Source organism: Nothoprocta perdicaria, unplaced genomic scaffold (assembly GCF_003342845.1).
Source record: "Nothoprocta perdicaria isolate Ctin4 unplaced genomic scaffold, notPer1 scaffold_152, whole genome shotgun sequence".
Classification (NCBI taxonomy): domain Eukaryota; kingdom Metazoa; phylum Chordata; class Aves; order Tinamiformes; family Tinamidae; genus Nothoprocta; species Nothoprocta perdicaria.
This window is the reverse complement of record NW_020454672.1, coordinates 1,453,021-1,479,130: the sequence shown is the minus strand read 5'-3', so window position 1 is coordinate 1,479,130 and position 26,110 is coordinate 1,453,021. Positions and strand designations below refer to the sequence as shown.

General features: G+C 43.3%; 1 protein-coding gene across 1 annotated transcript in view; it reads left to right on the top strand.

Annotated features, from left to right (window-relative positions):
- The window catches only part of ME3 (malic enzyme 3), a 112,722-nt gene extending 88,697 nt beyond the window's left edge, over positions 1-24,025 (top strand). The window contains exons 7-14 of the mRNA XM_026034925.1: positions 8,491-8,600; positions 16,697-16,794; positions 17,201-17,314; positions 17,986-18,091; positions 18,648-18,790; positions 19,704-19,877; positions 20,303-20,401; positions 22,010-24,025. Coding sequence (XP_025890710.1) covers positions 8,491-8,600; positions 16,697-16,794; positions 17,201-17,314; positions 17,986-18,091; positions 18,648-18,790; positions 19,704-19,877; positions 20,303-20,401; positions 22,010-22,171 — 1,006 coding nt within the window. The 3' untranslated portion in view covers positions 22,172-24,025. The remainder of the gene's footprint in view (positions 1-8,490; positions 8,601-16,696; positions 16,795-17,200; positions 17,315-17,985; positions 18,092-18,647; positions 18,791-19,703; positions 19,878-20,302; positions 20,402-22,009) is intronic.
- Positions 24,026-26,110: the final 2,085 nt, after the last annotated feature.

Below are 26,110 nucleotides of genomic sequence, written 5' to 3'. Positions count from 1 at the left end.
TCTGTTGACTCTTTGCATATCTTGGTTTCCTCTTGTTGGCCAGAAACACATATAAATATGCAGACAGTTTGATCCTTGAGTGATTCTTCCCAGACATGAATGAGAAGAGGAAAAGTTTATCCTTCTGAGAAATGCTTGTAATTTTGGCTGATCCTCTCTGTGTAACTCTCCCTGTTGGAAAGAGCCCAACAACCACACAAGAGGTGACACTTAAGGGGCTTTCAGCAGAATTAGAGGTGCAAAGGAACTGGATCTCCAGTAGCAAAAATGAGCCTGGCTATTGCACCCTGTTTGCATGGGATGAGCAGTACTACTTTTTACCTCTTAAGTCTCTTTTGGTCTTGGTCCCAGCATTTGCTTATTTTGGATTGTTGTGTCTGACCATTTCTAATCTAGATAAAAGAATACCTTGTTTTGTGCCTTGAGTCAGTCTTGGCATGAGATGGGCTAATATCTAGTTTTATTCACCTGTCTTTGTGAAGACTCAGTTTTCCCAGGCCTTACAGCCTTTTTCTCTGTCAGAATGTCCCAGCATGATGCAATCCCCTTTGCTGTCCACCTGGGACATACTTGACCGGGTCTGCATAACACTGACGAGGTTCAGAGGCACTTTGCCTTTCACACCCAAGGAAAATGCAGATTTTGAAGTCACTGCCTTCCAGTGACTTCCAAGCTAGATCCTGGCTATAACTCAATGAATTGTCACATGGGAAGTGCGTTCTTTTCTAGCTACGTCTGTCCTGGTAAGCAAGAAAAAACAGAGCCTGTTTTCTCATCCTAAGGCCAAATGGCAAAGTTGTTGCTGCCCATATTCATACTGCTTAGCTCTCTCAAAACTCTAAAGCTGCAGGCAATCTGTCTTTTGTGTAGGTGCTTGGTCCAAACTGATGCTGAAATCTATGAAACTGCATGGCAAAGTACTTGCTGGTCTAGCCAAATGCATGCCATGAGTGACTAATAATTTTATGATAAGAATGGTTTCAGGACGGTGCCCAGGCTCAGGTGCTGATATTGTTTAATTTTCTGCAGTGAACATAGCCTTTGATTTTCTAAGTCTGAATACTCATCATTTGCCAAGTATTTTTTTTCTGGTCAAGGGCTTCCTTGCTGTAATACTAGAAATTAAGACTTGGTTACCAATGCATCAAACAGCAATAAGAAAATGTCAAGAACAAAGACAAAGATGTTTTTGCTCTTTCCCTGGCTTTATCAAAGACTACGAGTAGGAGTAGCAGTGCATCAAAGCAGACTCCTTACGTTATGAATGAGTGGAAGCAGTGCTATAAAATGGTAAATTCATAGAGGGATTGGCAACTCCACCCTGTGACTTTTTCCATAAGGAAAGGAACTCCATTGGACTTTCTTTCAAAAATAACTTTTTTTTCACATGCATGTGGGAATGCTTTATAGTCCCTATTCACAGGGAACAGAAATGCCCTTTTAGTATTGGTCAGTAAAGCCTTTGCACAGGTCACCAGGCCACCCTTGAAGTCCTGACTTGTGCTATTCAGTCAATTTTAACTGCTGCCTCATGATTTTTTTCCTCTGTGACCTCATGACTTATAATGAAGCTGGATGGTCTTGAAGAGGTACGTACAAATGGGAATGAAAGAAATACATTTCATAATCAGATTGTTCCAGCAATTAAGAAATCTGTTGCACGGTGAAGCTAAAAGCAATATAATCAGGAGATCATCTGCTTCCCACTCCTGGGATTCAGGCATCTTTTGTTCCTCACTTTGTGTTCATGCAAGAGAGATGTGTCCTCTGCAGAGCATACAGCCTTTGTCAACAGCATCTTTCTTGCCGCCTTAGCACAGAGATTCAGTGTAGCTCTAGGTTAATCATAGCAGTAATGAGACAASGGTACAGTGATTAACAAAGCATTCATACTTGCTTATTTAGTTTACTCTTTAACTAAGTTTTAGTTTACACTTTAACTAACACTTTAGTTAGTGTTCTTTTCCAAGAAGCTTGCACTATTGTGCATGTCCATCTCCTAGATTCATCCTTTATTAAGGTGATTTGTAGGATCTTATACTATTATTCTGCTGAATAACATATTAGTTCATAAAAAGTCCTTTTTATGCAAAATTTATTTAGTAAGGTTCAGAGATCATACACTAAAATGAGTGTATGGAACCACTCTATAAGCCTTGGTATCAGCTAAGACTATTTGTGCTGTAATATTACTACTGCAAGTATGAGAAGGAATGAACATCAAAACTTGAGTTACAGTTATCTACAGCACAGAACCCAGAAAAGTTCTGATGCAGAGTAACAAGACAGAAACTCCTATCTCAAAAGACTTGTGATATTTCTTTCATTAGGAAGAATAATCACAAGATGGACTGATGACTCAAAAAAACAACTCACTCAAAAGAAAATAGAGAATTTCAGCCAAAGGAAACTGTGAAAAGAYGATCCCAAACAAGCTCTGCTCTACTTTTTCAGTTGGGAAAGTTCTACTCAAAAATSCTTCCCTTTAGTAATGCCTGATGCACAAAGTACCATGCCTTTTCTGACCAATTATGAAAGATAATATGGAATGAAGAAAAAAGTTTTCAATTACTAGGCTGTCTACTAGATGCTGTATGTACTGTCTTGGTTATACTGAGACAGTATATTTGAAATGTTTGTTTCCAATTCTAAAAAAAAAAAAAAGCTAACAAATTCAGAGATGGTAGAGAACAGGGTCTCCAGATTGTGCTCGGGCAGCCAACAGTGAACCAGGAGATACGGTAACTGTATTAAATCATAACTCTTGTAAGTATCACCAGTTAAAAGTTTCAATATTTATGCTAGTGTAGCTGGGATAGAGTGAAGATAGAAGTAAGTTTAGAGAAATTAGACAATGTTATAGCAGAAAAAAAAAAAAAGACCCCGAACCTCAAGCAAAGGCTCTGCAGAAGGCACAGGAGAGTTCGGCTTTTTACTCCAAAAGATCTCACTTTTGCCGAATTGTGTGTGATTGTAGTGGAGGGGAGTTAAGACATTAACTTGGATAATTGGATTCACTTGGATAATATTTACCACATTTTGCTGTTCTCTCTCCATTTCTATCCAGTATCAAAACTACTTCTGTCTGATACCTGCAGAAATTAACTGTCCAAGCTTCCTTTTCCTCAGCTAGCAAACATAAGGATTACTCTGTAGAAATACCCACTTCCACCAGAAGACATATATTTTCAGGGATCCCGAGAAATGCACAATTCAGTGCGCCCAAGAGAAAGGAGAACACGTCATAATCCAAAATCAGCTGCTCAAAAAACAAGCCTTCTAAGGCTTCAACAAGCCTTGAAAGGGCGGAAGGAGGTGAGGGTGGGAGAAAGGAAACTGGAGTTTAGTCTTTGTGGCCTTTGCTCTGTGTCAAGTTACATTGTCATGCTAATGTCCCAAYTGCCTATATGGGAGTTTAGCTTTCAGAGAAAGCCTGGGTGTTTTACAGTTACTGATCTGCATGCAGAGGAAAGGGAAGAGTACTCTAAAGAGGAGTTACTGAGCATCCAGAGGAGATTACTGGAAGGAGCCAATCCTGGACAGGAAATCATTCAGTACTGATGTGACCTCCTCATGTGACCTGCTGCTGTCGGCTTCAGAGCTCAAAGCTGGGAGATGACTCACATGGAGCTCATGAGAACCAGCAACATGCCGAGCAGACCCACCTCAGGAGCCTCCTCCTGCCAGGGAAGTCTGCAAGATCTCTGCACGGCCACCCTCAATGGTTGCTCAAAACCCTCAATGGTTGCTACAAATTTATAGATAATGAAATGTGGAATGTACCTTCAGAGGTCTGTGTTTAAATACSTATTTTTTTTCTGCAAAGAGGCATCCTGCACCTATAAGGAATAAGCATGTTATAAATGCTTAGGTAGGTACCATCTGGGGCTGCATTCACCGGTTAAACAGAGCAAAAATACTTGGACAAAGGCACCTCTTACTAGAAATAATTTCTCTAATATGTAAATCATTATAGCTTCTTAACATAAACACTGTTTTTTCTCCAAGGAAGACTGATAATTTTACAAAGTAATTTAATGAAAATCTAGTTGTTATTTGTGAAACATCATGATGGAAGGAAATTGGCCACTATATTTCACTCCATTCTGGAATATCTCCATGTACATGTATTGGGATGCACTTGTATAACTTAAACATGAGGTGGAGCAAGGTAAATTTTGTAGAGGAGATGAAAAACTAMGTTTTTGAAGGAAAGCATAACATTCCAGTTGAAAGAGTGATAAGCCAGTGAACATGCCACATGTCACATGTCACATACTTGAGATCTTCCTGGACAGCTGTAGTAATCAGATAACATGAGAGACAGGGATTCTCTCTCCTAAATTATTTGTCTAAAGTTAGACATCTAAATCTAAATTTGTCATCTTTGGCTGCTTTCACATCCACTTCAGTGAAAGAGACACCTCCAGGGGGGTTACCTGCTTCTATTTTCCATCTAGAGTGATTCAAATAACTTGCTACTGGAGGTGCCTCTTTCTCTTCAGGGTCAGAGAAACTAGTCAGAGTTGTGGAGCTCAGATATTTTTTTAGATATTTAATGGTAGTGAAAGGAATCCCATTCCATGCTGCTTTTTGTTGGCTGAATTCCAAAGAGAGGCACTCTGACTACTTCTTCCCCTTGCATTAATAAGTATTCTCCACTTTCTGTCCTAAGCTGGACTTTTTTAGCATTGTTACATATTAAAGCACTTCTGTGTTCAAGTCCAGACTTGGCTACGTTTCCTTTTTGGATACTACCCAAATACTCTTTGCAGAATGCTCTGAATTCCTTTGGGATAAAACAGGTTACACAAATCTTGAGATACTGTGTTGTGGACAAAAGACAACAGAACTGACTCATCATGTTAATACTCACCAGGATGTTACTGCACATGGCCCCAGCAGTTGTTTTGTTCGTATTGCTTGCTAAATTCATCCTGAGGCTGACCAGGTCATACTATGATATACTGACTGCACACAGCCACAGTGTACTGCTAGGAGAGAGCAGTAAGAATTAACAGGGCAGTTTCCAAGACAGGGCTAAGTCAGCTGCTTAATTCATTTTAAGTTTCCATTAGTTTGAGCTACACAAGTTCTTTAGGATCTTCACAAAATCCCAGTAGAAGAGTAGATTTTGAGGACTAGAATTTTGAACACCCTCCCAAGATTCTCATCTGCAGTTTTACTGAGCCTTATTTTGGATCTTGAAGCATTGGATCTTAGGCTGTTGTCATGATCAGCTTGGAGTATTTATTAAGAAAATTTTAGTGCTCATATTGCAAAGTAAGATTCAAGAAATGTGACTTGCTCATATTTTAATTCAAAGGCCATATGACAGATTAAAGAAAAATAATAGCTCAGTGAAAACATTTTTCATTTCAACACCATCCTGTCACTCTGAGGAGCACAAACAGAAGACAAGTGTGTATGGGCTACCATACTTTCCTTGTACTCTGCTCAATATAAAACGATGAAGAACAAAAATAGAAATAGCTCTGCACTATCACATGCTGAAGATCAGGTGTAAACAATGAGGAGAGATTTCTCTGTCTAAAGCAGATGTTTAAAAAGAAAAAAAGAACCCAGCTCAGGTTAACTAATACTATTCTACATTRTACTCTATGGTCAGGGGAATCCACCCACCTTTGTGCTGTTTGAAATACTCCTCTCACATTGCATTAGCGCTGGCTGACATCATTGATTTTATTAAGTCAGTCAGTAATTTTACTTGCTCAGTGATACAAATAAATAGTGACACTTGTGTTAGAGAAACAGTTCCTATAGCAACTGAAGTTGCTTAAAGATTGCTAATTCTTTTCTGTGAGCATCTGTTAGCAGATGTTATGAACAGTATAACATTTCCCAGTTAGTCATGTTTTCCTTGCACATTCAAAATTATAAGAGGATTGCCCATTTGAAAACTGATCTTTCAGATACTTTTTTGTATTCTTTCTTTGCACATATTCTTTGGAAATCCAAAGCGTTCCTTCTGAGCTTCAAGACTTTACAAAGAGAAACATGCCTAAGAATTTTCATATATTGCTTTCTAGAATGTTTCTCAGCTTTCAGAAGCATTTTTGATACTGGACTTCTCCTTAATATCTGCCACAATCTGCAATGGGGAAGGTCATAAGTGATCTACATTTCAAAGAGATGTTAAAAAGTTGGAACAGTTGCCTAAAATCGAAGGACTGCAGAATGCCTCTTAGGCAAAAAACCTTATCTTAGTTTCTTGTTTCATCTCTAGAAGAAAGATGAGAAGTTGACTGCCAAACATGAATGTCATCATAGACAGAAACACCTGATATATTAAAAGCAGAAAAGTAGAACAAGAGAACAGTTGCTGGTGATTACAGGTACATGCTGTTTATAAGTGAGGCACAGATCTTGAGCAGCAAAACTGGAAGACACCACCTCAAGAGTTGATAGATTCTGTGTCTCTCAGGTCTTTGAGTCAAACCTGAGAAGCCTGTCAGAAGCTGTTGATTTGCAGGAATAGAACTATGCCAGACTAGGTTATGGTTTGTGATACTAAAAAGGTCAGATACGATGCTTTAAAATTATATGAGAGTTTAAAGTCTGTTTGAAGAGAATGACCTGTGGGTCTGAGAACAACAGCATTGTCCTCACATGATAASGTCCCCTGTGTGCACACTGGCCCTTAGCATGAACCAGATGGTGGCAGTTATGTACACGAGAGGGAGGAGGCTGACTGGGGACATCGTGGCTGCTATGATCTCATGGATGTCATCCATCTCATAGGATGAGAGAAGTTGCCTTTGGTCGTTGGACCTGCCATGTCAGCTTCTYCCACGTGAGTGTGCCACCAAGTCACCAAAGTCACCAGAGAAGCTGAAGAGACCCAAAACGTCCTTAAGAGCAAGGATGGATGTAATACCACACTCTTACTCACCCAGAGTGATAAATTACAAATAACAGGACAGGTAATAGGGCAAACCCACATCACTTCCAACAGTTGCCAAGATCCCCCTCCCAGTTTCCTGGGAATCTCGAGGTTTGTCTCCTTGCTGAAGATACACATGGAAATGGCAGCTGTTTAGTAAGTGGGGGAACACGTCACCCTCTCTGCAGTCATGGTCTCTGTTGAATCCAAGCTTTTTGCATCTAAATTACTTTTAGAGTCAGACACAACTCTGAAACCATTATGGCATGTTTCCAAGAGGCAAACACAGGAACATGAAGAAAGAACAAAAAAAAATGCAACCCTTTTTCCTTTCGAGGCCAGAGGGTTTATAAAGTGTGCGTTTCTCATGGCAGACGAATAAAAGAGCACAATGCATGTGCTTATCGCTGTCTCCCTGCTGACAGATATGCCTGAAATGAAAAATAATAAGAAAAAAAATCAGGGTCTTGCCAGGAGAGCTGACTGCCCATACTACCAGTGCCATGAAAAGAGCTTTTCATGACTGGAACCGCAGTTCTTAAATGGAGCGTGGTTTATCTCGTATCAATTTCCAGTTCAGAATAATGGGTGTCCCCTACCTCAAGTTTCAGTGGCAAAGGAGGGAGGTCTGAGTGGGAGGTATGTGTGGCAAGGCTGCCCTTGCGCTGCTTACAGTCCCAGGGAGGCTCATGTCTCCACACTGCGCACCTATTTAGAGGTTGCTAATAGTTGCATTACTCATTCCCATATCGTGTTAATGTAAAATAAAGTGTTCGCGGCCCTTTCAGATTTTATTAAGAAAACCCTAGTGCAGCCTCACTCGGAGAAGTGCTGAAAGTGGCAGATGTGAGTCAATCTGGAAATTACTCAGTTCTGAGAAAACTGCATACTCACCCTATGTATTATTGGATAATTAGGGAAAGTTTACCATTATTTCCTGCCTTTCCTCAATATTCATCACTAGCAGTCACTGCATGCTCATCTCCTGCAAAGCAACTTGGTGGGGCAAAAGTGTATTTCCAAAGCACAGAAATGTAATTGTGAAATCACATAAGCAAGTGGTCAAATCCATATGATCGAACGAGTGGTTTTCTGCCCATCTTTCAGTCACCTGAGGCTACAGTGGACACCTGATAGTATCCATTTAGCTGAGGTTTCCTTTGCAGTCAGATCTGCTATGCTGTGGCATGACAGCTGCGATATTTAATTGCAAAGTATCTACTTCAGTTTGAGAAGCTCATCAATTAATACCTCCCTGAAAATTCTGTTATCAATAATCCAAAATCATATATACACCTACATGTACCAACTGTATAGAGGTACCTAGCTGTATACATTCATATCCCTTTGTGTCCCCCTGAAAAGATGAATTTATGAATACAATTTATCTTTATTCCACATTTTTTGAGTATATGAACCTTGAGAAGTGTATGTTCTTGTTTGGTGCTACTATGATGAAATTCTGATTATGATACTGTTATGTTAGTGATAAGGTCTCCAGCCTCATTGTCCTTCTAAAAGATGCACATATTATTCTGTGTTGTGGAAATATTTTTATTCATTTTTAATTACCCTTTGCCTTGCAGGTATGGCATGAATTGTCTAATCCAGTTTGAAGATTTTGCTAATGCTAATGCTTTTCGTCTCCTCAATAAATACCGCAACAAATACTGTACATTTAATGATGATATTCAGGGTAAGTATAAATAGGAAAGTGCAAACTTAATCTTCTCATGAGGAAAGGTGATTAAGATCACAAGATTGTTTATTATACGGTACTCAGATTTGTAATGAACTTAAGAGTTTACATGTAAGCATTTAAAAATATAAACAAAAGCACAACAGTCTTAAGATGAAAAGTCAGGCTCCACTGTCTCCAGTAATTTATCTGTTCATTGGAGCAGCATTCTTCAAGAGAGAAAATGCATCATATCTTTTAGATTATTAAGATCATTTAGAGAGTTCCATTAATTTCCTATATTCTATCTAAGACAATGCTGAATAATGCTGTCTTTTGACAGTTGTACAAGGTTTTTGTAGCCCGTGTGGTCAGTAACTGATCCTGGCAATGGCCTTCTGTTGTTATGTCCAATTTCATGGATAAATGATAAGGTAAATCAGATTTTTCCTCTCTTTGGATGCTGACTCTGGGACAATCTGAGGAACAAATACATTCTCCGCTAGACTATGTTATGTAACTCCTCAAGTTACACACAATGGCACAGGCCAAGCTGGCATTAGAACCAAGCCTGTCTTCCAGGTCCTAGGAGACTCAAGTTGTCTGCAGACTTGCACAGAAGGAAGAAAGCTACATATTGATGGCAGCCTCATCTTGCACTGACTTTGCTTTAAATCATTGGAAGAAAGTTTGCCCATCCATTAGGGACAGGATCTTCCCAACTCATTAAAATTTCCTATGCATATTCTAGTAGTTCTTGTACTTTTTCTTCTTTTTTTTTTCTTAGTGCTGCTTAGCATGTGCAAGAATTTCACAGGTTTGTTGATTTAATAATATGCAGTCCATAGGGCCCATTCTCACTTGTACTTAAAACAGGCTGAAACAAATACAAATGTCATTTTTCACGCAATTCTAGCTCATTGCGAGCAGTCTTTTCAGCAGTATTTCCATATCTATTATCCATCTAGCAATGTTTGGCAGGGCTCTGCAACAGATTTTTCATATCTATCTTTGCCCAAAACAAGCAAGACCCTAGTTTGTGGGAATATAATTGGTGCGATGAGATGCATAATCCTACCTAAAGAAACTTTCGTGAAGAGATTTTAGAAGCAGAGGAACTTAAGGCATTTCAGAGGCAAGATATATGTTCCTGTAAAAGAAATCTTTTTAGATCTTCTTTCCACCAAAAAAAAAAAAAACTTTGATGAAGAGAGGAGCACACAGAGGGCCAATCCACATCCAGGATGTGGACATGGCCATGCATGGCATTGCCATAGAATAGTCCTTGGTAACCTCTTCCCAGTTAGATGTCATAGTGCATAGAGGTGGAGAACTCAGCCAAGTCTCTACTTGTTAAAACAACAGGGTTTTACCTCTTAGTAAACTGCTTTATCATCTCAAATAAAGCATCTAGCATTGTTTGCATGGTAGCAGATAAGGAAAGAAATCCCACTGATCTTTTGAGCTACCATGTCATAAATCAAGAACGAGCCACTTTTTCAGGCTTTTTTATGTAAGCATCAAAAAGAAAAGGGGATTCCAAGTCAAGTACTAGTCATGAAACAGAATGGGGGATACTGGGGACTGGTGTAACTTGGACCTTACTTAACTGTCTTAGAATCACGTCACAGTTTAATGGAGTCTAATTTAGGATGAGTAGTCTAATCTATCCACCCTGATATATCCCTCTGCATCCCTAGATTATATGAGAAAGGTAAGAAGTGCCATTCACTAACCTATACTCTTTTGTGCTTTATTTTTCCTTCAGGCTCTCTCTTTCCTAATATGTTGCTTGTTCGTAATTTGTCCTGTTTGAAAAAGTGAGAGAGTTCAATGCGATCTGTGTTCCAAATCATTAGTGGAAATTATACAAAACCCTGTGTAAACAACCCCGAGCAGGCACAGAACTCCAGACAATTCAGCTTCAGCTGAACAATTCAGCTTCAGAGCTGGTGTTGGTTTATGAATATTGATCTTAAAACACATCCTAGGCACCAACTGTGCAAGTTGGTCCAGCCTCAGTTGTACTCAGTTAGACTTGTTGCCCATTGCTTAGCAGGACTGGGCAGGCAGGAGAGCCCACACTGAGGATAAAGTGCTCCACTTAATCTCCTTAGACCTCACTCTTGCTGYCCCACAAACAGAAAGCCTTTTTAAATATTAATGCCTTTTTTGTCACACATTTTTTTGTCACACAAATTACAGTATCACCAAATCTGTGCTACCCCAACCGAGTTAGGATGACTCAGAGCCCTTCCGCTCGCAGGCAGCCCACTGCTATGGAGCGGGACGCCTGCCAGGTGCCACGGACCGGAGCGAAGCGATCACTCTTATTACAAGGCTCATTAGCCTGGGAGGCAGCAGGAAGCGGTTCCCAGCGCCCGCCGTGTGGGAGTTCCCCGTTAAGGGAGAGCTGCTCCTTCCTCGGCGGGTGACATCACTGCTTTCCCATCGCTGTCTGGGTTCACGCAACGGGCAAGAGCTGCAGTTTCAGCTCAAAGGGAGGAAACTGGTTGTCAATTCTCCCAGTTTCCCACTAAAATATCAGTGCAGCAAATGTGAAGCTGGAGGGATATGAGAATTCCTTCGATACGTCTCTTCCTRCTATCATTTTGCCCCACAGATATACACAGTGATAAAAAGAAAGACAACTCAAAGGTCTTATAAAGSTGTGAACTCCTGTGAGCTCCTGACGCAGGCATCCTTGGATTCCCATTTCATACAAGATAATTCCTATAAGCAGAGAGAAGTTATGTTAAAAGGGACATCTGAACCACCTGGTCAAACTCCCTTACTCAAAGTAAATTTCAAACTCAAAGTTAATTTCAAAGTTAGATTCAACTTTTACTTTAAATTGGGTTCCCAGAGCCTATGTCCAACCAAGTAAATTTTGAACATCTCCCAGGCTGGAGAATCACAACCTCTTTTGTCTTCATGTTTCAGTGTYTATTAATCTTCCTTGTGATTTTTTTTCTAAAGTCTAATTGGACTTTCCCTACATGAGGTTGTGTTCATTGCTYCTCATCCTTTCACCATACATGTCTGAGAAGAATCTGGCACCATCTTCTCTGCACTAGTTGTAGACAGCAACTTCTTCGACTCCTCTAGCCTAGTCAAACACAGGTATACCACATGCATCATATATCCCACCACTCTAACAATGTTGATAAGCCTTATCTGAACTCTGGTTTGTCAGTGTATCCCTTGTACTCAGAGCCCAAGGTAGGTATGGTACTCCAGATAGAACCTCAAAAGTGGTGACAGAGATGTAATCACTTCCATCCACCTACTGCCTACACTTCTACTGTTGCAGCCCATTATATTGTTGGCCACCTGTACTGTTGGCTTATCTTCAACTTGTCCATCTTGAACCCKTCTGAAAAGCTGCTTGCCAGCAGTCTGGTCTGTGCTATTGCATGGAATTATTCCTTCCCAGATACAGAATTTTGCATTTATCTTTGCTGACTTGACATTCCTGTGGACCTATTTCTCCAGACTGTTGAGGTCTTTCTGTGTGACAGCTGTTTCAGCCATTATCCTGAGTTGTTATCATGTTTCAGCCATTATCCTGAATTGTTATCATCCATGAGCTTGACTGGGTACACTCTGTTCTATTATTCAGGTTTTTAATAGACAAATAGTTTGGCCTCACAGCCAATTCTGTGACTAGACTGGGAAAAACACCTGCATTCTGGAAATGAGACTTCTTCAGGGCAACTTAGGATAGGAAATCTTGATCATTAGCAACTTTTAAAAAGCCCAGACTTTTACATTTCCATCCTCTCTGCAACTAATGTGGACTAGGAACCTTGCACAGAGATGATTCCCTTCCACAGAACTTGAGTCTTTTCATAGTCCTTAGAGCAATGGCTCCACTTTTTGTTAGTTCTTTGACTACTGCAGTCTCATAATGTCTCTAAAACCACCAAGCACCCTTATGAGATACCCTAAAAGATAAGCTTTCCATATCTTTTCCATGTCATTTCAGGAAATAGTGTTTTAGCCTGAAGAAGTACAGCTCCTAGATCCTAGTAAGGGTTAAGAACAGACAGATTCCAGAACCACAGATCTGAGTGGCTTCAAACATTTTGGCAGTTGGAAAGCAATCCTGTGCAAACGTGGCCCATTTTGCAGACACATTTCAGTGTGCTTTGAGGACCAGGCCTAGTTTTTTGGCAACACATTGAGTAATTTCAGTGGCTTAAAATGGTACAGTATCTTCTGTTGTTGTTTCAGCTGGCGTGGAAAATGCATCAATAATTATCGTAGGAAACTAAGGGAGGGGTGAAGGGGGAGAGGAGCACAATAGGGAGGGAGCACTGGAAGATATCGTGCTGAAGAACAAAGCAGGACATGTCCTGCCAGGCAGCTCCTGAACAGCACGTCTTCCCTGCGGGGATTCACCCCAGCTGAAGCTAGATGTTCTCAGTCCTGTAGGGATTCACCATTGCAAGACCCTTTTGGACCTGTTGTGCCCAGCAGCAGAAGAAGCTTCTGCTCCTTGACAGTATTACAGTTAACTATTTAAGGGCCAGCTCCTAGACTCATATAAACTTATATAAATTTGTATAAACTCATATAAATGTGTGAGGTTCAGTCTGCTGGCACAGCGCAGTGTATTGCAGACCCAAAGCCAACGTATGTGTTGTCTGGCAGTCTATGCAGAACAGCCCTGTTTCAGCCATACCTTCATATGAAGGTAGTAATACTGATGTGTGTGTGTGTGTGTATATATAWATRGATAAAATATAATATCAGTATTATCATTTTGAAGCAATGCAATCTACAGCCAAGCACTTTACAACCCAAAGAGAAAAATAGGCACCTAGAGTTGACTTCCATTTGATTTTCATTAACATCTACTTTAGGACAAACTCTTCATCAGTCAGATAGCTCTTCATCATACTACCACATCCAGACAATGTCTTCTTGGTCATTAGTGTTCCTAAACCTGCTACTGGAAAAAGTTAATTCCTTTCCTGACCACTAGTGCTATGCAGTTGTCACTGCTGTTTTCTTTAACGTGGTCCATACCATTTCTAGGTTTATTTTCTGAAGTCTCTTGGGGGAAGGAAAAAAATAGACCAAAACCATAGAGGTGAAGACCTTGATCTGCAAACACTTTAGTAGCTCTCTAYTTCAACTTGGTTGTATTTGGCTTTTGATGATGCATTCGGAGTGCATCTGGACAAGGTCTACTTTGCTTTCYAGTAACCAGCTGAATGACAACTGCTGCAGGGGGAAGCAGAATTTGGAAAAGTTCTATAATTGTTCTGCATCCATAAATTTAGATGTATTTTCTTGGCTGCCCTTTACTGGAACTGTTAAATTGGTGTTTGTTATTCCCAAGGCCCTACCTTTGATATGATTTTGATGGGGTATAGCATAAGGAGAATGGGCAAGGGTAAAAATTAGGTGGGACTGAAATTGGYCATCCCTTCCTCCAGTGTGCTGTGTTGCCTGCATGGGCATTGTGTAAAGAAAGGGACATCTGTGTGGGTGCATGATCTGATCACTGCTGCCGTTGGGAAAAATCAGCTAGTCCAGATGCTGGTTCTAGGCCCCAAAAACACTCACAACTACTAGAAAGTTCTTCTTTCACTCTCCCTTGCCATTCTTCAGAGGGAGATACTCTGCTCCACTGAGGCAGAATGTGGTCAACAGGGYAGCATCAACACTCGGCATGCCAGGGAAGTCCTGTACCCAAACATGTACCATGTACCTGTACCTGTGCCCAGTGTCCCTGTTTCCATCCACGTCCCCTTTACCACTTACCCTCACCTTTACCATTTATGCATGTCTTGAAGCTGTGAACCTGATCCTTTCTCCCTAGTTTTGCTCCAGTGTAGCTCCACTGACATCTATGGGACTTGCTCTGACTTACACTTGCGTAAGTAGAAAATCAGTCTCAATGTTTGTTTGTTTTTTAATTTACATTCACAGTATTCTGAATGTGCCAAAGAAAGATTGTTGCTGTGATTGTCATTTTTCTTGAATATACCTTAATTTTAAATGGCTCTTTTCTTTGCTAGCCTTGTTTCTCTGGACTCCTTGCAGACGATCCTGAGATCTGCTTGTTCTTTTGTGATATTATCTTGAGCATTCACTTGGAGTCTTGAAAGAATGAGATTATTTTCCTTTCTTCTCTSTGTGTCCCTCCACATCTCCTCCCCACCTCAGACACACACCAGCCAAGATGGCTCTTGCTAATTGCTTAAGGAAGTAGTTATCTGCAATAAGGGCATTCAATCTCTTTGAAAAACAGAGATTAACTTGTCCTAGGGTGGTTGTTTTCTTCTTGCCACAACTCATGGTGACAGCTTTTTTTTTTTCCCATCTCATTTTGTGGTCTTTTTAGAACTGAAGCTCACTGATTAGCCAATTCCTTATACAAAYCAGCTGTGAACTCTCCTCCAGGAGATGCTTTATTGTTCCATGCTCTGAAATTGTAATTATCAAAGAAAAATATTGAACTGAGGCCAAGGTACAGTAACTTTGTTACTTAAGTAAYGGGAGTGAGATGCAGTTTGGGAGACATGGAAGGATTAGAAACACATTGGTGAGGGAGGGAAGTATTATTAGGAATGGCAGAGCTGAACAGAGTTCTGCTGTTATTTAGTGAGGTCTGCAATGCAGGCGCAGGGGGATGAGTAACGGCACACCCTGTCCAAAGGCCAAACATCAAGCCCAACACGTATCGTGGTGCAGACTCAAGTCCACGCACGCTTTCCTTCTCTACATCCCACCCCTCAAATGCTTCCTCGTAACATATTTAAAGGAACTCGTGGTCCCTCTGCACAATGATCCACAGACATTTTCCACTTGTTTAAAAATGCGTTTGCAGACCCAGACAGAAATCAACATTCGTCTCGTCAGACTCCTCAGCAATCACAGAGTATAAAACAGTTTTGCCTGGGAGAAAACCAAGAGAAACAAGATATTTCCCTAGTTACATTTCTTCTTTTAAATATTTTCCAGGCATATATTGCTCCTAATATCGTGACCTCTCTCCAGGCTAGTGCTGTCCTKCTGTAGTTGTTCCCTTTTCAGACTTTTTTTTCCTCTAGTCAGTCCCACCTATGCAGAAGGGTGGACAAAGCTGCAGAAGCATGGGGAGACAGTGCCCCACTGTACATGTCCATATGGGTGGGTGTCCACTGTCTTTCTAATTTGTGTCACAAGGGTGGCATTGCTGATGGCTGTAGGACCTGGATCTCTTCCTGCTTTTTTTGCCTGTCAGCCTGCAAAAGTGAAAAATGAGCATGAAATAGGTATGTGACATCTGTAGAAAGCAAAATCTAAAAATTATGCAATTTTCTGAGGTTGCTGTGATTTCTTTGGATGCTCGTTATCTTCCTTTGTAATCTTTCTATTTAGATTGCATGCTCTTTTGCCAAGTAAACATATTACTCTAAATATGAGTTAGAAAAACAGCAATTCAGTATGGGAAAAAGAGGAAATTCTTCATATACATCCTTCAGTTGTCTGTCTTGACGAATACTAATATTCAAGCACTAGAGCACTCAGCGGCTGGTCCTCTCCCCTGCCCAAACTTCCCTTTAAACTAACTGAACCCAGATGTTCTGTGTCTGGTAATAAACTCACATGAACCATTTGCTGGGCCAATGAAGGGAATTCATCCTTGGTGAAATGTGCCTCTCGAGTGATTCCTTGCAAGAGGTTTCTAGTTTAGCCGTGGCTTTTGCACTACATAAAAAGAGCAGGTAAAGTTTAGTTGTTTTTCCAAATCTTTGACATATGTAGCAGCACCATCTACTGGTTTCACTTCTCATGGTCATTAACTGCTCCCATTTAGCTCGCTGGTGGGTTCGCTGATGCGGGGCAGCACCTTGGCTGGGCACTAGCTGAATAAAACCCTGCGCATTTGGATGGACAAGAAAATAGGAAATCACAGAAATGTTGGAGTCTTCTTAACCTAAAAGGGTTTGGGGCATCTTCTAAGGCTAAATATTTCAAAGCAGGGAAGGCAGTCAGATCCTCTAGTGACAGAACTTAACAGAAGGGTTCCTGCCACAAGATTTCTATCAGCATACCAGTAGGGTAGACTGCCTCTTTGCCAGGATGACCATCTCACGGTGTTTCTCTCTTTTCAGGCACTGCATCTGTGGCAGTAGCTGGAATCTTTGCAGCCTTAAGGATCACAAAGAACAAGCTCTCTGACCATAAGTTTGTTTTCCAAGGGGCTGGAGAGGTAGGAGTGTTCTTGAGTGGGTTCCTAAGTATTACCTAAATTCAAATTTAGAGAAAAAACATCCATGAAACTTTTTGTAAGGCTTAGCATCATGAAGACAAACTACAGAACTGTAGTTTGGCTACACTTGTCATTGGGCTGGAGTGGGTCCTAGTGGGGCTTTAATGCGACTTGGAGAGAGTGTCTTATGAGGCAGGGTACTGCATTAGCTGTACCTATCAGGAGACTGATTTGGGCCCTCAGAGTTGATATTTAAGGGAAAATGGATTCTCTTTAACAGTAAATTCAAAATTATTTGGACTCAAAGGACAGTAAGCCTAGTCTACAGGACTCCCACTTCTGCAGGTTTTCTCCAAAAGACATTGCTACGCCAGGGAGGTGCTGATTTACTGCTTCTCTGTTACAGGCTGCGATGGGCATAGCTCATCTCATCATCATGGCCATGGAAAAGGAAGGAATTTCACGACAAGATGCCATCAGAAAAATCTGGATGGTGGACTCCAAGGGTCTGATTGTCAAGGTAAATCTGTCTCTAATGCTTAGCTACACTTTCCCAGCACCTCCCACAGGCTTTAGTGAAGCCAGGGCAGGCAGATGCCTCAGACACTGCTCAGCCCTGCAGTAAGGGCTGAAGTTCCACCAAGGTCAACAGGTCTATCCTCGGCCCTGTCTTCAGCAGGACTGGGTCTCAGAGGTACAACAATGTACCGCTGACTATCCTAGAGGCAACAGTTGGGCTAGCAGTTTTGTGATGCTAGATAGCCCTGGTTATCAAGCAGTGACAGAAGTATTAGGTGCCATACAGGGTTTTTACAATATCAGTGCTGTAAGGTTGTATCCTACATTATCTTCCAGTATGCTGAGCTCTACCTTCCTACCCTCCCTGGATCCTCAGGACCTCTGTCCTTGAGGTCCCCAGACTCAAGGAGACTGTGTTACTCACACACTTTCTCCGTCTTGCCAGACAAATCCTTCCTCTACACACACAAGTGTTGTATCATCTCGATGGGGGCCATGGAAGCAGAGGCACGACCCACATGTTGTTTTATCTGCTTCTCARTGCCACGCTGGCTGCTTGGAGGAGCCTAGTTAAAGAACAGAGCTGGGAAGAGGAACTAACTGACAAGTTACTAGTTAAGTGTCCAACTTTTGCCAGCGGCCCTAAATTTGATTCCTTCTTTTCCCTCACAGGGGAGGAGCCACCTGAACCATGAGAAAGAGATGTTTGCCCAGGACCACCCCAGTGTGAACACGCTGGAGGAGGTTGTGCAAAAAGTGAAGCCCACAGCCATTATAGGTGGAGTTCCCTTGATGTGACCTTTTTTTGACTGTTCAGATCAATGGAGAATCTCTTGCTTGCTTACAGGGCCTCCCAATCAACACACATTGAGGGTATTTTTTTCCTCCCATTTTGTCAGCTGAATTCTCCACATCATTTTCCCTTAGGCTATGCCTTAGGCACAGGCTTCTTCTCTGTTGGACCTTTAGAAACGCTCACAGCCAGGTCTGCAGAGGGACTTGTCAAGGCAAGGCTGGGGCTGGGGCTCTCAGCACCAAGCACAGTGCAGACAGCACAGAAAGGACAAAGGTGATGGCAAGTACCCCAGGCAGGTCTTTGGGAGGACAAGTGCTAAGCAYTGCAGCAAGGCCATCCCAAACGTTGATCTCCATCCTGCCTGGCAGARAAAGAAATTTTAATCTCACCATATCATGACAATGAAAAGTTCCTACTTGCATCTTCAGAGAAGAAGCCTTTATCTTCCCGCAGTCCTGTTAGCATTCAAGGGAGATAAGTCCAATACTAAAGCCAGAGAGTCAAAAAGCAGCTTCTCACTTTGCTGTTATCATTTTAGGTGTCGCAGCCATTGCAGGAGCTTTCACCGAGAAGATTTTAAAGGACATGGCAGCGTTCAATGAGCGGCCCATCATTTTTGCCCTGAGCAACCCCACAAGTAAAGCGGAGTGCACAGCAGAGCAGTGCTATCGCCTCACCCAGGTACTTGGCCCCAGCAGAGCAAAGCTGGGGGCTCGCAGCCCACCATGCTCCTGGACATACAAACAACAGCAAGTCRGTGCATGGGGACAGGGCAGGAGACAAGGCGAGTAATTTGAAATGAGGGATTCACRATGGTTAGAAAGAAAAGTGCTTATACTCTGAGGATAGTCTGGTAGTGGAACAGGGCCAAGAGAGGTTATGAATTCACTGTGCTGAGAGTCTTTAAATACCCACTGAACAAAGCCCTGAGCAACCTGGTCTGACCGCTGAGCAGACCTGGATTTTTGCAAGAGTTTGCACTAGAGACCTCCTGGGGGTCCCTTGCAACCTGAATTATCTAGTGATCCTATAAAGAAAGGAGTTCCTTGCTTTCCTGCTGCTGTCTGCTTGGAATAGTGCACCCTCCCAAGTTACTCTCCCTTGTGTTTTGCCACCTCGGTTGTTTGTGTAGCACTTTTGTCACCCAACTCAAACCCAGTGTCAGTCAAGAATTGTTGTCGTATGTATTGGCCTGGGGGAGTGAGGAGGCCTTGGTTCACTTTCCATTTTGCCCCCACCTCCTGCTCCCCTGTCATAGTGCTGCTGGTCAGGACAGTGACACAGCCCCCAGGCCTCTAACCCATACTTTAGGAGCACCCCAAAGACAGTGAATACAAAGACAGATGACTTCTCAGCAGGGTCAGAGCACCTGCAGTTGGGCAGTGCAAACACTTGCTCAGCGCTTGGCGGCTCCATTCTGCACAGCTCAGGTGACCAGGCCCTCGAGGAATATCACTCAGAGCTGTCTCTGTTGGAGACACTTCTTGTTGATTGCCTGGAGAACTGGCACTTGGTCCTCTATGAGCAGGTTGTGAGGAACAAATGTAAAACATCTCTTCCACATTTGGACACCTCTTTCTTTCTCTTTGATCAGGGCCGGGGAATATTTGCAAGTGGGAGTCCATTCTCAAAGGTTACCCTTTCCAACGGTCAGACCTTCTTCCCTGGCCAGGGAAACAACGCCTATGTCTTCCCAGGAGTGGCGCTGGGAGTCATCGCTTGCGGGGTCCGACACATCCCTGACGACATCTTCCTCACCACAGCAGAGGTTTCCAAGTGTCATTTAGCTACTCTTTCTAAAAAAACTAAAACTAAATAATATAAGGGGTATGTGCACCAACTTGAGACATTTTCTGGAGCCCAGTGAGTGGAAATTGCACAGTCTCAGCAAAAGGCAGTAGCTTTTTTCCATTCTCAGGGAAGGCTTATGTTTGTACTGGGGGTACAAAGGTGCTGGCAGGAGCTGTGACAGGGCTCCCTTTGTTCTATATGGCTGCCATCCTTCMTATCTGTGTTCAGGACCTGCCTAAGCAAAATGCTTCAATTGTCCTGGCTCGTTTTAAGTCTGGAATTAAATCCCTCACATATTGACTCTGTTCTTTGCATTTGTGTAACTGACATTCCAGTGTTTAATACTAGCAAATGTGGTGCCTGCTTAAAATCATCACTGTAACTACCTTCCTCCTCCTCTAGTCTATCGCAGCTGAAGTCACAGAGCAGAACCTTGCAGAAGGAAGATTATATCCCCCCCTGGATAGCATCAGAGAGGTGTCTTTCAAAATCGCTGTGAAAGTAAGAACTCATTTACTTCTGCTTTCTGTGGTAGAAAGGACAGRAATTGCCTACCTTGTTTTGTGATTTTTCTTTTATTTCTACTTATATCTGTAAGATATAAGTACTTATCTGTACTTCAGCAGTACAGACTAGGGGTTGACCTGCTGGAAAGCAGCTCCATGGAGAGGGACCTGGGAGGCCTGGTTGACACCAAGTTAACCAAGAGTGAGCAGTGTGCCCTCGTGGCCAAGGAGGCCAATGGGATCCTGGCCTTCATCGGGAGGATGTTGCCAGCAGGTCAAGGGAGGTGATCCTGCCCCTCTCCTCAGCTCTGGTGAGGCCGCACCTRGAGTATTGGGGCTGGTTTTGGGTTCCCTAGGACAAGAGGGATGTGGAGCTTCTAAAGAGGGCCCAGCAGAGAGGGACAAAGATGATGAAGGGACTGAAGCATCTCTTGTATGAGGAGAGACTGAGAGAGTTGGGCCTGTTTAGCCTACAGGAGATTGAGAGGGGATCTGATTAATATGTATAAATACCTGAGGAGAGAATGTAGGGATAAGGGGGCCAAACTCTTCTCAGCGGTGGCCTGTAATAAGACAAAGGGCAATGGATATAAGTTGAAAGACAGGAAGTTCCATCTCCATATGAGAAAGAACGTCTTTATTGTGACGGTGACAGAGCCCTGGAACAGGCTGCCCAGGGAGGTTGTGGAGTCTCCTTCTCTGGAGATCTTCCAAACCTGCCTGGATGTCACCCTGTGCCCAGTGCCCTGGGTGCTCCTGCTGGAGCAAGGCGGGGTTGGACTAGATGATCTCTAGAGGTCCCTTCCGACCTCAACCATTCTGTGATTCTGTGATTATACTGTAGCTTAAAGTAATGACTCTCAGGAACTCTTCTGTGTTCATGCCAGAATTACTGCTTCCTATCATTAATCATTTGAAACCTATCATTAATCCTTTGAAAATTGCCTTCTGGATCTGGATATCTCACAAAGCTCTGCTTTATCACTTGAAGCTGTGATTGCTCAGAACCAGAAATCAGATTTAAGGTTAACATCAGATACAGAGTAAGTTGCCAGAAAGTTTTAGGCTTCAAACTGCTGTTCTGAAACCTCTCCTCCTTTGAAATTGATAGGGACATAGGCACCTAAATATGATTTTGTATCTGGGCTTCTTTGTCTAATTTGGGGTTTTCTGTCCTCCATACACCTAATCTGTAATTCCTATTCAGGTCTCCAAAAAAGCAGCATGCTTCCCAAGGGACAGAGCACCCACTGAGATTCACACTGGCATGGTGGAAGTTGCTGAGATGCACAGAGTATGCAAGGAGCTAAGGCTGTGAGTGGTGGTGGTGAAAAGGCTCTTCAGCGCCTTTAATTGTACACTGCAACCATTTCACTAGGGCAGGGGAGTGCATTTCTATGCAGCTAATAACTATCTACAGGCAGTTTTTATGTGAAGTGCAGCTGATTCAGGGGATTGCACAAAGAGAAATGAGTAGAACAGGTCACAATTTTGAAGAAAAAAAGAAAAAGAAATTTATGTCTAGGACTGAGCTGCAGTTGCTTTCAGCTGGACTTAAGAATAAACGTTATTTCCTCACCTCTTTTTGCTTACTTTTTTGCAGGTTGTTGACTGGGCCTACAAACATGATCTGGCTTCTTGGTACCCTGAGCCAGCAGACAAAGAAGCCTTCGTGAGACAACACATTTACAGTCCTGATTACGATTCATTTGTTATTGATGATTATAGGTGGCCTGCCACCGCCATGCAAATGCAAGATGTCTAAGCTTTTTGTGAGAACTGTCTTGTTTCCATCAGTTCCATCAGTTCCCATCATGGCTGACATAAATGCACCTCCAGGGCTGCAGAATGATAAATGCAACTGAAGCCAATTTTTGTTTTGTAACTTTCTGATGTCTTTTATCTGTGGGAGCACATCAATAAGGAATAAAACAGAAAACAGAGCCAATGCTGGGCACTCCGTGCTCTAAGGAGAGGTGCTATAACTACAGCACTGTGGGTTTTGCCATTATATAAAGTGCTGTAGCCCCCATGAGCACTGTCATCGCCTCTGCAGTGTCCCTCCTTCCTTTGAAATCATAACCACTTAGGCTGTAGAATAGCAGATAGAGGGGGAAAAAGACAATCCTCACAAGTGGCAGGAGTCCTCCAAAGACAGGCACCTAGCTGAAAATTTTCATAGGGTTCATGGTTAGTAGGTCGGTCCAGATTTCTAGAAAATGCAACAATCAATAGCACTCTCATCCCCAGCCAGGAATGCTCCCATAAGCCAGGAGCAGCTGCCATCCTGAAGCCATTGGCACCTTACAGGGCATCCTCTCAAGAACCTGCCACACTGATAGTAGCCTCCCCACAGCTGTAGTTACTGCTGGGTTCTCTCTCCCCTCACACTTCCACAGATCCCCCAAAATCCTTCAGTAAGGAACATGAACAAGGCTGGAATTCAAACAGAAACTTCTTTTATGGAAAACCCTGGAGGCTGTGATGGTGATCTGTAATTGTAAGGCTTGTATTTGTTACTATCATGCTCCAACGGCAACTCCCAGATACACAAGGTTATTCCAACAGCCTTTCCATAGCTGTTACCAATACACCATGAATGTTCTCAGGGAATATCAGTAGGATTTCCACTTGTAAGGGTTTTTTTTGTGGATTCTTTTTTATTCCACTGGTCAGAAAAACACTTCTCAAATCAATGAGATTATTAAACAAAACTGAAAAGTTTATTCTGCTCTTTAAATGCATGTTTTAAATTGACAAGGCTTGGCTTACCCATGTATAGCATGCAAATTACTACAGTACTGAAAGGGAATGCAGAGGATGGTGTCTTGTGAAGTGTTATAAAATACTWTTTTACCAAAACAGCCCCAAACATGTGCAGCTGCAAAGAGACAGGACACAAGATACCCTGAACCATACAGGTGCTCAGAGGTTTGGTGGGGAGGGTGGAGCGCAGTGTGGCCTTAATTAGACTATGTTAGTACAGTATCCTCTCTTAAGGCCTTAACAGCCAACAGCTCACCTTATATCCCTGCTCTACTGACCTGGCCACTCACAAAAATGCATCGTTGCAAGAGCTTTGAATCACTCTTGCTCAAAGCCGTTTGCCACCCTTCACAGTCAGTATTAGGATCAAACCAACCTGTGACATTTCCACAGTTTGAATCCTAATGGAGGCAGGTCCCCAGCTCACTGAAGACCCCAGTCCTGTTGGAGCTGGCTTGGAAGCCTGGCGACCAGCCCAAGCTATATGTGGCTATACGTGAAGCATCTGTCTGGTCCATGGGAGACTCCAAAGGGCAGTTGAGCCCCACTTAAGAGGTGCCTGCTTACTCTCACATCCTCACTCTCAGCTCAGCTGTGCATCCGACAGTTCCCTGCACTCACTTGCCATTCTTCAACTGTGGACCTACAGACATTGTGAGAAGTGTCTCCAGAAAAGCTGGACATATTGGGARCCCTGTCCCTGGCCTGCTTGGTACATCCTTAAAGCTCAAGGAGTTACCAACCCAAGCAGCTTGACAGTGCTCAGAAGCTGCCTCCTGAGCTCCGCTACTGAAGGCAGCCAGGGGAGAAGACAACTCTTCCTGATGACCCACACAGACCTTCCRGACCTCTGCAGGCCTCACCCACCCTCCCTTCCCTCTCCACAGGTGCTACAGGGACCAGCTCAGCTCCAAAGTGGTGGCTCTTCCCTGCGCAGGCCCACAGCTCCCACCTCGCATGCGCCACCTGCACCAGGGCCACCTCTGTGCTTAGGAAGCTTCATGCAGCTTCTGACCTGGCTGAAAGGCTTCAGCATTTCGGCGCCCAGCACTCACAGAAGGCAGTAGAAGGGCTGCCTGCTGGCACCAGCTCCGTCTTCATACCCCAGCTATGGCCTTATGTAGGGTACGTTTCAGCTATAGAAGCCAATAAAGCTCTGTTTTAACGTTCATCTCCAGCTTTTTCTTCCAGTGTGCCCCCCCCAAAAAAAAAAAAGGAAAAATTGCTGCATTATTTGTCCTAGGTAATGGGATTTCCCCCATGTGGCCTCTCGATTTGTGGTAGCTGGAGCCACAGTGCCAGTATCCCCTGTCAAGGGGCACAGGGGTGGGTTGGCAACGACAACAGCCACCACACTAGGCCCTAGGAACCCGCCTACAGACCACAGGCAAAAATACAGCTCAGTGAGGAAAGTACCTGAGCAAAATGCACCACAGAAGCAACAGGGGTCAAGCAGGGAGTCAGGTATATGGCTTTTACCCAAAATTGAAAATGAACCCATAAAACTGCCTTTCTCCCCATGGGGACGAGAATTTTCYAGCTGCTCTGTTGACCAAACAGTTTCTAGAGGACAATGGAGCGGCAGTGGGCAGAGCCCACAAGCAAAAGCCTAGGACACTCCAGTGTCCCTGGTGGATGCTCCATGCATGCTCCATGCCATTGTTATGTGCTCGGATGGGCACTGCCAAGGAAGTGCTGCACCTGCTCTGACCAAAGACCCACTCTGAGGGTCTCAGATAACTCTGAGGAACTGCCTCCTCAATGCTGTCACAGTGACATTATGATGCTCCTGGCCATAACTGTGAAATAAGAGAGGGGAATCCTAACTAAGATTCCCCTATAAGGGGAGTGCACTAAACTAGATCTCAAAGGCTAACACCTTGTAAGGCCCAATCAGTTACACCAGCTRGTGACAACAGCCTTTATTCAGCATCTTTAAGTGGGTTTTAGCACTAGGAAACACATCTCATCCCCTTGCTGAAAGTTCAGCTGCTGCAAGGGGCAACACTGACCCCAACTCCAGCAGTGYCTCCACACACAGCCCTCCATGGGGGCATGGTGGTAGTGTGCTCTGGGCCAGGACAGCGCTGCAGGGAGCTGCCCACCACAGTCTGCCTGCAGGAGAGCCAGCCAGTCCCATCACAGACACTGGGGCCCAGAGCAACACACTGGGACGATGAGGTGGGGTCTCTTTCTGTAGCTCATAGGCTGAGTGTCAAAGGCAATGTACTGTGTGTTCAATTCTGGGCTCCCTCGTACGAGAGGGATGTGGAGCTACTGGAGAGAGCCCAGCATACGGCTGTGAAGAGGATTAGGGGACTGGGGCATCTCTCCTAAGAGGAGAAGCTGAGAGAGTTGGGCCTGTTTAGCCTAGAGAAGAGAAAATTGAGAGGAGGTCTTATTAATCTCTACAAATATCTTARGGGAAGGTGCCAAGAGGATGGGGCCAGACTTTTCAGTGGTGGCCAGCAATAGGACAAGAGGCAGTGGCCACATACTRAAGCACAAGAAGTTCTGCCTGAATTTGAGGAAAGTTGGACTGTGAGGGTGACAGAGCACTGGAACAGGCTGACTAGAGAGGTTATGAAGTCTCCTGCTCTGGACACAATCCTGCAACATGCTCTATGCGACCCTATTTGTGCAGGTGGATTGGACTAGATGATCTCCAAAGGTCCTTCCCAACCTCAGTCATTCTTTGAGTCTATGAACTTGCCTCACTGATGTGCCACTGCCTTGCATCGTCTCACCCGCATGGCTTTTAATGCTGGGCCCTTTCACATGGGTCCTGTAGGTAGGTCTACACGCCAGGGCTAAGGAGTCAAAAAAGAAAAGTTAAGGTTTAAGGCTGGAGAGAGAGGCCAAGAGGCCCTCATTTCTGAGGTTTTGTGGCCTTTTACATGTCTCAAAGCCAGGGAAAGTACCAGGGTAGGAATGACTC